General features: G+C 34.0%; 1 protein-coding gene across 2 annotated transcripts in view; it reads left to right on the top strand.

Annotated features, from left to right (window-relative positions):
- DYNC2H1 (dynein cytoplasmic 2 heavy chain 1) overlaps nucleotides 1-13,625 on the top strand; it is a 244,420-nt gene that overhangs the window by 101,195 nt on the left and 129,600 nt on the right. The window contains exons 60-64 of one of the 2 annotated variants that reach the window (XM_081152800.1): nucleotides 1,441-1,527; nucleotides 5,489-5,615; nucleotides 7,669-7,810; nucleotides 8,386-8,495; nucleotides 13,513-13,533. In XM_081152800.1, the coding sequence (XP_081008926.1) occupies nucleotides 1,441-1,527; nucleotides 5,489-5,615; nucleotides 7,669-7,810; nucleotides 8,386-8,495; nucleotides 13,513-13,533 (487 nt within the window). The remainder of the gene's footprint in view (nucleotides 1-1,440; nucleotides 1,528-5,488; nucleotides 5,616-7,668; nucleotides 7,811-8,385; nucleotides 8,496-13,512; nucleotides 13,534-13,625) is intronic. The other variant, XM_081152801.1, reaches the window with a different exon arrangement.

Raw genomic sequence — 13,625 nt, 5'->3', positions numbered from 1 at the left:
TTTTCCTGGGGATGACCTTTGTCTCTTTTCTGACTGTATTTTTTTTTATGGGCCCTTGCCTTTCTCTTTTTTAGTCTAGTCCTTCATTTTTCTGGAGATCCTCCTTCACATTAGCTTCCTAAGAAAGGTCAAATGGCGTGAGGAATATTTTGAGGTCTTCCCAGTGTCTAAAATTATCTGTGTTATACCATTACACGTGATCAGTAGTTGGGCCAGGTTCAGAACACTCTGCTAGAAACAGTTTGACCCCACAGTTTTGAAGGCCTTATTCTATTGTGGTTCTCCAAGTTTGGGTTCTTAACCAGCAGCATCAGTATCACCTGGGAACTTGTTAAAAGTCCACATTTTTGAGCATCAGTCGTACTTACTGAATCAGATACACTGAAGGGGGTGGGAGGGTGAGGCCTTGCAGTCCATGTTTGATTTTGTTTTTTAATATTTTTTATTGATTTTGAGAGAGAGAGGAAGAGGGGGAAAGAGAGAGAGAAACTTCAATGTGAGAGCGAAACATCCTTCTGCACACCCCCGCCCGCAACCTGGGCATGTGCCTGCTAGGAATGGAACCTGAAACCCTTCGGTGCACCGGATGACGCCCAGCCAACTGAGCCACACTGGCCAGGGCAGCAGTCCGTGTTTTGATAAAACCTCCAGGAGATTGTGCAGTGCACAAATGCCCAGCAGCATGCAGCAGTGTAGTCTGGCCATTTGCTAGCAACCTCTCAATGTTTGTGGGTATTTTGGTCAGTCATTTGTGTAGAAGAACCCTCGTAGCTTCTGCCTAGGGTGTGGATAGAGTAGATGGGAGTGGGTGAGGGTTATAAACTTGACTTCCAGGATTGTGTTAAGATAGTCTACTCTCAGTGGGGGAGGCAATCTGAGGTCAAACTCTTGATAGTACTGACTGTCAATCCTCTGTATTTAGTTCTATTGTTATCTTCAGAGGTACCTATTGTCTACATTTCCTGAGTATTAGAATTATTTTAGCTTCTCTTCCTGCAGCCATTTAACTTTTGGCTTTTTGAATTCTGGTATGTTAGTTATCACCTTTCAAGATTTTATTAAATTACTATTTTGTAATACTTTTCTACTTCATTATCTTTCTTCTTATGCATGTATTTCTTTTTTATTCCCTTGGTTTCATTCTGTAGAGTTTGAAGGGATAGTAGATAAATGACTTTGTTTACCATTTTTATCCAGAAATCTACTCACACATGTCTTTAAAGATAGACTCCTGGAAGTGGTATGGTTAAGTCAGAGAATATATTTTTAATTTTAGCTTTGCTTTTCAAATCAAATTCTAAGTAAAGATATTATGACTACTGAATTATTGACAGTTTTGATTGTCATTTATTTACTGCAAGATTACATTTTAAGGTGCTAGTGCTGTATTTGTTGATATCTAAAATAGAATAACTTTTATAAAATTCAATTGTATTTTAGAAATTTGAAGAAAACTGAAGACAGAAAAAGGAAACTAGAGGAGCTTCTTAATTCTGTTGGTCAAAAAGTATCAGAACTCAAAGAGAAGTAAGTTAAGTTTTAAAATGTAATTTGGATATTTGAAAACATATCTCAACTGTTTTTTTATTTTTGAAAATCGTAGTTAGAATTACTATTTTCACTTCTTTTTTTGTTATTTATCACTCCAAAATTGGGAAAGGTATAATATAGAAGGTATTCCTTTTTCAAAAAAAAGTTTTCATGGTATAGACAAAAACATTTTAAATCTCCTTGGTATAGTTATCACTATGTATATATTTATTCCCAAGCATTGGAAAACTGAGCAAGTTAAATAGAATGTAATGAGCTAATACTGAGTGTTTACATTTGGTATTCTCATTTCCTTATTGTTTTGAATTTAATATTTTAGACTCCTTTATTTTCAATGATGCTATTCTGTAATCTTCCATGAGGGTGTATGATCACATTAAAAAATCTATTCTTTTAGCTTCCTGTTTTTTTAAAAAAAATATTCCCTGTGCAAATGTTGTACTCAAATTTAAGGACCACTTACAAATATTATTAATCTTAAAACCTTTCATGTACCTCTGGGCTCCTGATTGCTATTTAGTGTAATATAGAAAATATTAATATGGGAGTTATTATAAATGTGGGAAAATTTTTCTTTAAAAAATGTGAAGATAGGAAAATGGAGTCCAGTAGTCCCCCCTTATCTGTGGGGGATATGTTCCAAGACAACAGTGGGTAGTATTTGAACCTATTTATACTATGTTTTTTCTTATATGTACATACCTATGATAAAGTTTAATTTATGAATTAGGTACAAACGTATTAACAATAACAAATAATAAAATAAAGCAATTATAACAATGTACTATAATAAAAATTATGTGAATGTGGCCACTAATTTTGGAGGATCCCTTGTTGAAGTCTTCTTATATACATGTAACATGTTGCCATCAATCAGAACATGTTTTCTGTTCGTGTCTTCTACCCACAAATTTAATGCCTTTCCATATTAACTAAGCACTTAACAGATACTGTGTCCATAAATTTTGTTTTGAGGTGCAACAACAAAACTAGCATGAATTATTCTCTCCTTTTTCACAGTTTCATGGGTAGAAGAGTCATTCTTACCATCAATCTTAGCAACTTCAGCATACAACTTTTTTTTCTTTTCTAAGTTGAGAACTTTCACATTTTCACTTAAACAGAGCACTTTGCGGCTTTTCTTTGGCATATCCGAAAGAATTGCCAGCATCACTTACTCTTGTGCTTTGGGGCCACTATTAAGTAAAATAAGTGTTACTTGAACACAGCACTATGATACTGTCACAGTCGATCTGATAACTCAGATGGCTACTAAGTGACTTAGAGTGAGTAGTGTATATAGGGTGGATACCCTGGACAGAGGGCTGATTCATGTCCCAGGCATGACAGAGCTGGACAGTGTGAGACATTATCACACTACTCAGAATGGTTTACAATTGAAAACCTGTGAATTATTTATTTCTGGAATTTTCTATTAAATATTTTTGGACTGTAGTTGGCCACAGGTAACTGAACCTGTAGAAGGCAAAACCACAGGGAGGACTACTGTATGTGATTAAATAACTTATTATTGTTTGCTTTCAGTTTTATGAAACTAAAACCTTTTATGTGAACACATTTTTTTCCCAAGTGGTGTTATGTTTCCTTTTTTCTTAAGGAAGGAATAGAAATTGTTGTACCAAGAAAGAAATTCATCATTGACTGAAATCTATGAATTTTTCTCTATATATAGTCAGGAAATAATTATCTCTTTATATATTTACTTATAGAAAAAAATAAACCAAAAAGAAAACCTCAAACCCATAAATTCAGTGTTCTCAATATTCCTGAATATTTTTTTATGTTAGAAATATAGGAAAGAAATCACATCATTTTCTTACAGGTATAATTAAAGAAGTGTGAGAAAAATAGTATATTCTTTTTAGTATCATATGCCCAAAATCAGTACTTAACATTCAGCTAACTGTCCAGTATTTGTTGAGTAGATAGCATATGGTAGCAATGTTTTGATTCCATTTATAAGGCATTTGTACATGTGTCAGGTGTTGTACTTGTCACTTTACATAATTATTTTTTTAGTACTTAAAACAGTACTGAAAGGTGGATTTTCTTCCATTTTGCATATTAGGAAGCTGAAGATTAGAAAGGCTATTTTTGTCTTATGTTACTCAGCTAGTAAATGACTGGGCTAGCATTAGATTCTAGATTAGTCTAACTCCATAAAGTTCCTGTTTTTAATCACTACTCAATACTAACAACATTTTAGAAAGATTATTATGAAAACCTTCAGAATTAACTTTTAATTTTAAGTAAAACAGAATGTCATTTTCAACTTTAGAGTCATTATCAAGAATGAATTAATTCTGGTTAATATACAGTTACTTAACATGATCCTTAATTAAGATTTAATTGACTCAAGGTTGTGAGTGACAGTCTTATTTTCTTGTGTATTTACAACGAGGGAGTTGAAAAAGTAAGCATGATCTATCTATTTTTAAGTTCTAATTTAACAAAGAGACACTTGCCATTTTTCATACAACTTGTACAAAAATAAGCAAGTTGATTTGATTCAGAAAATATTTATCACAAAACCATGTACAAGGTGTAGTATGAATTGTTGAGGTGAGCAAAGATGTAGTCTCTGTTTCCAGATCTAGAGCAAGTGTCCAATGGACTTTATGAATTGATAGAAATGTTGTATAATCTGTGCTTTTCGGGTAGCCGTTAACGATATGTGGCTATTGAGAACTTGGAATGCGGATAATATGACTCAGGAATTGAACTTAAAATTTAATTTAACTTAAATTTAAGTAGCTACCTGTTGCTAGGTGGCTACCATATTGAATATCTGAGTTCTAGAGTCTTATGTCTCAGGGAAGGAGAAACACTTGCAGAGGCGATCAGTGTACTGTAAGGTTCATGGGACTTGATGTCAGACACACGCATATACGCATTTTTAGATCCTCTGCTAATTATTGGTGAGACCTGTGTAATAACCTGTTTGGGTGTAAGTTTTTATATCCTGAGCATTTTATAGGCACTTACGTATTTGTTGAAGGACTAAGTGTTCATGTGGACTATTACTGTTGTATTTAATAAAACTATAAATTTGTACAAGTATTTTTTAAGGAAAATAATTTTAAAAGTTATAAATTTTGGTGAATGGGCATGTAGGGAGAGAATATATATAATGGGCTGGATATTGGAGGTGAATTTAAAGTTTTTATTTGTATGTTTGATAGCTAGATGTTTAAGGGAATCAGTCAGGAGTGAGGTAGGGATAAGGAAGGGATGAAGATATTCTAGGCAAATGGAGCAGCCTGGAGAAGTGCACCACAGGTGAAGGGTAGAGCATTTTCTAAGAAGAAATAATTACTCTGATGTTTACACAGAGTTTTGTTGGACTGGAATAGAATGAAATAACACTGAAAAGATAAATTGAGTCAATCTTATGACAGGGTCTTGAATGTCATATGGAGAAGTATGTATAGTTTAGTAATGCCTTGTGAGAATTCTACACTTCAAATATATATACACATAATACATGCATGTGTATGTATATGTATGTGTATATGTTGGTATATGTACCTGTTCTATGAATGATATATATATATATATATATATATATATATATATATATATTAATATATTTTTATTGATTTCAGAGAGAGGAAGGGGGGAGAGGGAGACATCAGTGATGAGAGTCATTGATTGGCTGCCTCCTGCATGCCACCTGCTGGGGGTTGAGCCTGAAACCTGGGCATGTGCCCTGACTGGGAATCAAACATCGATCTCCTGGATCCTAGATCGATGCTCAACAGCTGAGCCACGCTGGCTGGGCTTTGAATGATATTTTGAGCACAAATATTATTGGTAGTATTGTCATTAATTAAATTTTCATATAAAAGTTCCCTTTACTACCTAAAGATAATTTAATCAAATCTCTTAAATTTCTTTGCCTTTAATGTTTTCATAGATTTCAGAGCAGGACTTCAGAGGCTGCAAAACTTGAAGCTGAAGTAAGCAAAGCACAAGAAACAATTAAAGCTGCAGAAGTCTTAATTAATCAGCTTGATAGAGAACACAAGAGATGGAATGCACAGGTTTGTGTGAGGGAGAAAGGTTATTAAAGGGCTTCCTTGAAAATACAGGAAATCTATAATGTAATGTATTTGTTAAAAAATAAAAATGAGAGAAATATCCATTAATGTTCAGCTGGCTTAGGAAAAATGATCTAGATATTAATGGCTGTTATGTGAATTAATCTTTAAGCAAAGTATCTTTATATGAATGGATTTTTGACAAAGCAACCGATTTGTCTTTTTTTTTTTTTAATATATCTTTATTGATTTCAGAGAGAGGAAAGGAGAGGGAGAGAGAGAGAGAGAAACATCAATGCTGAGAGAGTCATTGATCAAGCCCACAACCGGGCATGTGCCCTGACCGGGAATTGAACCCTGATCGCCTGGATCCCAGGTCAATGCTCAACCGCTGAGCCACGCCCAGCCGGGCCAAATATATATCTTTATTGATTTCAGAGAGAGGAAAGGAGAGAGACAGACAGACAGAAATATCAATGATGAGAGAGTCATTGGGGATTGAGCCCACAACCCAGGCATGTGCCTTGACCAGGAATCAAACCCGGATTGCCTGGATCCTAGGTCAACGCTCAACCACTGAGCCATGCCCGGCTGGGCTTTGTCTTTTTTATCTGTGTTATTGAGGGGAAGGGCATGGATGAAAAGTTGATGGAGAATGCAGTATTCTTTAGGTATTTTTTTGGAACTCACCTTTATCAGGACAGTGATTTTAGATTTGACACTGTTAGCTATGTATTTCTTCTTGAAATGCTCTGTTAGAGTGTTGTCTCTTGTTTTTGTTTGTTTGTTTTTCTTTAACCAGTTAGGTTCCCTCCTGCACCTGCTCATCCAGTAATGTCGGTATCCCTCCCTCTTCTTCTTTCTTTGCCATTATTCTGGGGTTATATTGTCCAGAAGAATGTCACCTATATTATGATGCTTACCAGAGCTATATTTCTAGGCTGCTGAGTTTTAAATTCATATTTCCAACTATACTTTAGGTATTTGCATTTAACTGTCTTGGGAACTCAAACATAATATGTCTAAATTAACTGATTTTTCTTTTTCTGACCCCAAATCTCTTATTTTCTATCTCTCATAGGCATCTTCCTTCTAGGCATTAAAACTAAAAACGTAGTTGTCCTAGACTCTTCCTTATTTACTTGTCATAATCCATTTGCAAATACCTCTCATATTTGTCTTCTATCCTTAATGCCAGTTCTTTTCATTTTTCCTCCTGAGTTCTCCCAACTTGTCTCACTGTTATCTGACCATTTAATTGGTTCATTCTTCATTTGTCAGTTTAATTATCTTTCTAAAACCCAGTCCATAACATCACTCACTGCCCTGTTTAAACACTTTCAATGGCTCATAATTACCACAGGTTAAAATAGGAGCTCCTTCCCATGGGAAACCTTCCATAATGTTACTCCCTCCGGTCACTCTACCTCTCTCTCTTCATTACTCCTGAATTGCTACTTTTTCTGCTCAAACTTATGTTTTAGCCAACTATGCTTTTAACTATAATGTAATGTTAAAAAAAAAAAAAAAGAGAGAGAGAGAGAAATATCCATTAACGTTCAGCTGGCTTGGGAAAAATGATCTAGATGTTAATGGCTGTTATGTGAATTAATCTTTAAGCAAAGTATCTTTATATGAATGGATTTTTGACAATGGATTAATGGATTAACGAGTCTCAATGATTAACCTTTGTTTTGTGCCTTTGTTCATACTCTATGTATCTTAATTGTATTTCACAAAAAGTGATTCTAATTCATAGTTCATATTTAACTGTGATTGGGATAAAGGTTCTGCTTTTTTAAAAAATTGTTAGGAACTTCCAATGACAAAACATGTCCATCTTTACAAATATATTGGGATTTCACGCATTTGTTTAATAGCAGTATCAAAGGTCTTGTTGATATTTTTACATTTTGACACTTTATTCAAGATAAGGGTTATTACTTTTAAGCCACAAATGATTTTTTTTTCTACACTCAGAACTCTAATTTATGAAGCTGTTGTTATTTCCACTTTAAAACATATCCCTACATCACTCTCTCTCTCTTTTTTCCAGGTTGCAGAGATAACAGAGGAATTAGCTACTCTTCCTAAAAGAGCTCAACTGGCTGCTGCATTTATTACATACCTTTCTGCTGCTCCTGAGGGTCTGAGGAAAACCTGTTTGGAAGAATGGACCAAGTCAGCTTGTCTTGAAAGTTTGTATTTAGTTATTCATGAATTTGAAATTTCAGTATACTAAATATGCATCTTTTGCTTTTTGTCCTTTTACTTTTGTAAATGAGAGAAATTATCTGTAAAACATACTGTAGCTACTTTAGATTTGCTGAATTCTACAAATGTCTGAGAATTGTTTTGTTATAATGATTATTCTATTCCTTAAATCACTGTATAAAACTGAGACCACTGAATTATTTTTGGTATTTCATGAATGCAGTTAAGCATTTTATTTAAATTTTTACAGTAATTTCATATCTTAAGATGAGATGCAGGAACTGCAAAATTCCTTGTGAATTTTTTGCTTTTCACAAATTATTATAGGTGTGAAACATTTGTTTAATAGGTAAAATATAAATTAACTGAGTTCCATTTCTTTGCCCTTTTTTTGTAACCTTATTTTCACCTTAGTTTCTGGTGTTAAATGGGGAAGAATGGATTTAATAGTAAAGATAGTGATGAGATTTTTGAGTATATTTTAAAATTTGTATCCCCTCCCCCTTGTCAAATACAAGATTGTTGTATTGAAGTATTATTGATATCTTTAACTTTTCAGAATTTGATATGAGGAGGTTTCTTTGTACTGAAAGTGAGCAGTTAATTTGGAAAAGTGAAGGCCTACCATCAGATGATCTTTCCATAGAAAATGCTATTGTTATCTTACAGGTAATTAATCAATTTTAATTTTCTCACTAGAAGTATTTCTTTTCAATGTTGTTCCAAGAAGTACCTTCTTCAGATTCTTAGGCTTTCATAATTGCTCTTCTCCTAGTTACATAAAAGGGAAATATTTTTCTAATGACAGTCCATTCATGATTCAGTTGGTGAATCTATAATTGTCAGTATAATTTATTTTTTACCTTAATAGAAGTTTATAAAGCAGCATTATTTTGGTCGCAAAAATATTCTAAATTGAACTCCCAAATAGTAAAAGAAATATTTTAGGAATACCTGATTCATTTGGTTGTATAGTTCCTTCATCTAGTGTACATGATTTTACATTTTTATTTTATTTTGTTTTGTAAAATGAAGTTTGAGTGAAGATGAGGTAAGTTTTGGCTTATAAGTTAGAGATGACCATATGCATATTTTAAAAAATTGTCCTTTCACAGTGTATCTTTCCCAGAAGTTGTTTAAACCTGAAACTATTATAACCTTACTAGCAGTGAATGTGAAAAACAAATTCCAAATCATGTGTACAAACAGATCGTTTCTTTGAATGTTTAGTTTTACCATTAACTTGGTTTACCTTTTTGTTATGAACTGGAAGATAATTTTCCCCCTTGATAATGTGATCCCTCCCCCCCCCGTTCTTTCTATCTTAATAGTTTATACTCCATAATACCAGTTTTCTGTTTCCTCTCTGTAATCCCCTCTCTGTAGCCCCCTCACACTGCTTCCTTATTCCGTAACTCCAGAGTCTCAAAGAGAAGATGAACACTAGGTGCTCCTCTTTAGGCAACATAGGCAGAGCGTTGTTAGGTTAGTACTGTGGGCTCTGTTCCCTCCTGGGTAATCCTACTAATCAGCTGATTACCTTGGCTCGTTACCTTGGTATCTTACCAGTGGAGAAGTTGCTGACCAAAGATTAAACAGTTTTGTCTTCTTTTAATGTGATTTGGCTTGTTCTTCAATTTACTTTTGAACATATTTCATTATTATTTTTTACACTAGAATTACAGACCTGGATCTCTAAATGTGTGTGCAAATAAATTCATTATATTATTACAAACTATGTGAGTTTTATTATATTTGTTATTCCTTCTCCAAGGTTTTATAATCTTCCTTTTTCAATAATCTAAGAAAGCAATAATTTGCAGATTTAAAAAACACAATTTAAATACTCTTCTTTTTTTATTCTATAAGAAATCGGGGGGGGTGAGTGTTTAGATAAAATATATTTACCACAATTTTTATTTTTTACTGATGATAATTTAATTTTACTGATGAAAATACTTTTTTATTCCAAATCGCCTTTCATGATAAGTACAGGAGAAATTATTTTTGAAATTAATTTTAATAATAAGTAGATTTATTTTATATTTGATATTGCCAAGTTTCTTATAGATACTTATATATTCATATAACAAAACAAAAACCATTTGGAAAAGTTTGTTAGGGTAATTATTTTATGGAAATGAATTTGCCATTATGGTCAGCATTCTCAATTGTAAAGTATACTAGATTTAGAATACGCTGCTATAGTTAAGGGTGTGACTGGTTAGCACATGTCCATAGCATCTCATGAACATCACCACCATGTGATGTACATGAAATTAGATCTCTAAATATATACAGATTGGATTTTGGGGAAGTCTTACCTGAGAAAAATGGCTTGGCATAATGAATGAAATTTATTTTTTTAAAAATATATCTTTAGCCCGGCCGGGCCGTGGCTCAGCGGTTGAGCGTCGACCCTGGGATACAGGCGATCGGGGTTCAATTCCCGGTCAGGGCACATGCCCGGGTTGCAGGCTCAATCAATGACTCTCTCATCATTGATGTTTCTATCTCTCTCTCTCCCTCTCCTTTCCTCTCTCTGAAATCAATAAAGATATATTTAAAAAAATAAAAATAAATAAAAAGTTATATATATATATATATATCTTTATTGATTTCAGAGAGAGGAAGGGAGAGGGAGAGAGAGAGAAATATCAATGATGAGAGTCATTGATCAACTGCCCCCTGCACGCTCCTGACTGGGGATCGAGCCCACAACCTGGGCATGAGCCCTGACCAGGAATCGAACTGCGATCTCCTGGATCCTAGGTCAATGCTCAACCGCTGAGCCACACCTGACCAGGCAAATATATTTTTGAGTCAGGTATCACATCTCATTTACTATACTAGAGCTTTTCTGAAACTCTCCCTCTCAATGGAGGCTTTCCTACATTTAAGGCTGTAGCCACTCATTTATTGGTGCTAAGAAAGGCCTTTTGTGTCAAAAATTATTCCTTTGTTTGTCTTACAAAGATGCTTGAATTTCTCATTTTTGGGTTACGCTAAATATTGAAGTGCATGTATTGTCTGGGAGAGGAAACAGTCAAATACTTATCTATCAATGGCCTTGTAACAAGAATTAGTTTTATTAGACTAGCTGAAAGTTTGTATGACCTATGTCCTTGATTGCCATGATCTGTGCCTATTGTCCTGATGTAATTTTAATAGTTTTCCTTTTACTCTCAAAAGTGTCCTGGTTTCGGTGATAAATTATATGATATTTTTAGTTTTGTGGGACTCAGTAGATAATGGAGAGTATAAGTCTGTTAGAAACTATAGAGAAGTGTGAGTGAAAAGCATCCAAAAAGAAGATGGAAAAGGTGATTAATTTAAATGTCACAGTATTATAATTTGTTTATTTAAATCTTAGAGTATTATACATTTTTCTTGTGAAGAGATGTATTGAATATTTGATTTTTACTGTACATAGTTCAGTTTCTAATTAATTTTCTTTAAACCACTTAGAATTCCTGAGATTATTTTTTCTTCATGCCATTCAGTGTATCATGAGGAAATGCAAATATTAGTCTAAACAGTATGAAATTATAACGGTATATCACATAGGGAATTGTTTTTTGTTTTTCCCCCCAAATAAATCCCAAATTAATAATGATAATCAACACTTTTATAGCACTTACTGTGTTGTGCCTATATTACTATATAAGAATTTATATAGGTAAAGCACTTTAAGTTATTAAATTTTCAAATCAACCCTATCTTGTAGATATGGAAATTGAAGCACAGAAGGGTTAAGTAGGTTGTCCAAGGTCACATAGCTGTCAAATCTAGCCAGTCAGTGCTGTAAAACTGCCTCTCACCTGCACATGGGAGTGTTTCTGTATATGTTTAACTTATAAATATTCTAATATTCCTGTTAACGTAATTCTTAGCTACTCTTAGTTTTATTTATAAAACATGTTTCTATTCTTATCCCATTTACAGGTATTAAAAGTAAAATTAGAGTATTGTAGATGTTTTAAAATAATCTTTTGAAAAATATCCTCTGCCAAATCCCACCCTCTCCCTCCCCAAGGAGAGAAGAATTAAAATAGATGTTGTCTCTCTCTCGCCTTTCACCTCTGTTCTGAGCTCCTGACCTGTAGCTCCAACTCCTAAGGTTAAATATTATCTGGAGCTCCCGTCCTAGCTAGCTCAAGCTCTGTATTTTTATTAATCATTATCATTATTCTTATTTTAGTGGAGAATCTTTCACTGGCGAAGTACGGTACATTTAGGAAAAAAAAAAAACACAACCAAAACCACACATACAAAAAAAACGCAATATATGCTTTTAAATAACTGAAATGTTCAAAAGATTGGGTTTTACCAGGACATCCATTGCTCTCTCTCTCTCTCCACCTTAAGAGAGGGATTCATTCTCAGATAGCTTCTCTCTACCCTGAGTTAAGGATGGCCCTTGCACCATTATCAGAGTGTATGTTCCCAGACTCAAGTTATGTCTCACCTTTCTGCCCTCCCCTCCCCCACTCCAGTGCATTTATGGCAACACCCCAAAAGGATTCTGATTCGTAGTTTGGGTTGTTTGTTCGCCTCTTGAGCGCAGTGCTAGATGATTGATAATCCCATCAGAAATACACTGAGTGGGGCATGAAAGGTGGGCAGAGGCAGCTATCCACTCTAATGCTTTTTCTCTCGCTCCCCCTTCTTACCTAGTGCTTCTCATTTATTTCCTCCCAGTGCACATGTCACAATCTTGGCCTAGTAATGAAAACTGCAAATCTGCAAGTCATTCTCACTTTAATTTTACATTTAGTTACTTATTCAACAAGTCTTATGAAATCTACTTCTCAAATGTGTAATGATTTTATTCTATTCTAACCACATCCATTGCCAGTGGCTTCATTTAAGGCCTTCATCATTTTACACCTGGATAAATACATTATTGTACCAGTTGGTCCCTTGCCCCCAACATCACTTCCTTTACTGCTGTTGTAGTGATCTTTCTCAAATGTTAATGTGATCATGACAGTCCCAAGATGAATATAACTGACTTTCAGTTTCCTGAAGTGTAAAAATTTCATTATCCTTAAAAAGGATATGAAAAGTTCTTCATGATCAGAAAAACTGCGATTACTCCTGTCATTTTATATGCAGCATCTTTCCCTACACTTTTTTACTCCAACTGTGCCAAACTACTGACGGCCTTCCAAGTGTACCCAGGCTTTTTATTCCTCTCTCCATCATGCTGTTGTCTTCACCTGAAATGCTTTTTCACCTCTTTGCCAAACTAAGTCCAATTTATCTTTCTTGGTTTGACTTGAATTACTTTCTAGCAGCTTCCCCTAACTCCACCTGTGATCCTATAGAATATTGTCTACTCTTTCATTATAGAATTTTTATTTTTTGCTGCTTTATTGGATGTGAAGTCATTAAGGGTAAGCAGATGTATCTTATTAATTTCTGTATTGCTCACATTGTCTTACCATGGTGGAAAGCTTGATATTTTTGGATGTATTATAATTTGTTAAAGGTAGATTTTAACTAGTTTTAATCATGAAATACAGGCCTAAAATACACCGTAGAGATTTTATTTAAATCTTTCCAGAGAAGTATAAATAAATGAATACAAACCTATAAATACTCTTTGAAATTCTTAACAATGTTTTCTGTGCTAAAAACATGATTTTCTGAAACTTACCTCCTTTTTTTTTTTTTGCATCAGATCATTGGTTTGAAATCATGGGTAAGAACTTTTTTAAAAAATTAAAATAATAATTTTCATGGTTAGGCAAAATCTAGTAGACTTGTGAAATGTTTGCTATTGAATGCTAACAT

Source organism: Miniopterus schreibersii, assembly GCF_964146895.1.
Source record: "Miniopterus schreibersii genome assembly, chromosome: 12".
NCBI classification, from domain to species: Eukaryota; Metazoa; Chordata; class Mammalia; order Chiroptera; family Miniopteridae; genus Miniopterus; species Miniopterus schreibersii.
This window is presented reverse-complemented; position numbering and strand designations above follow the sequence as displayed.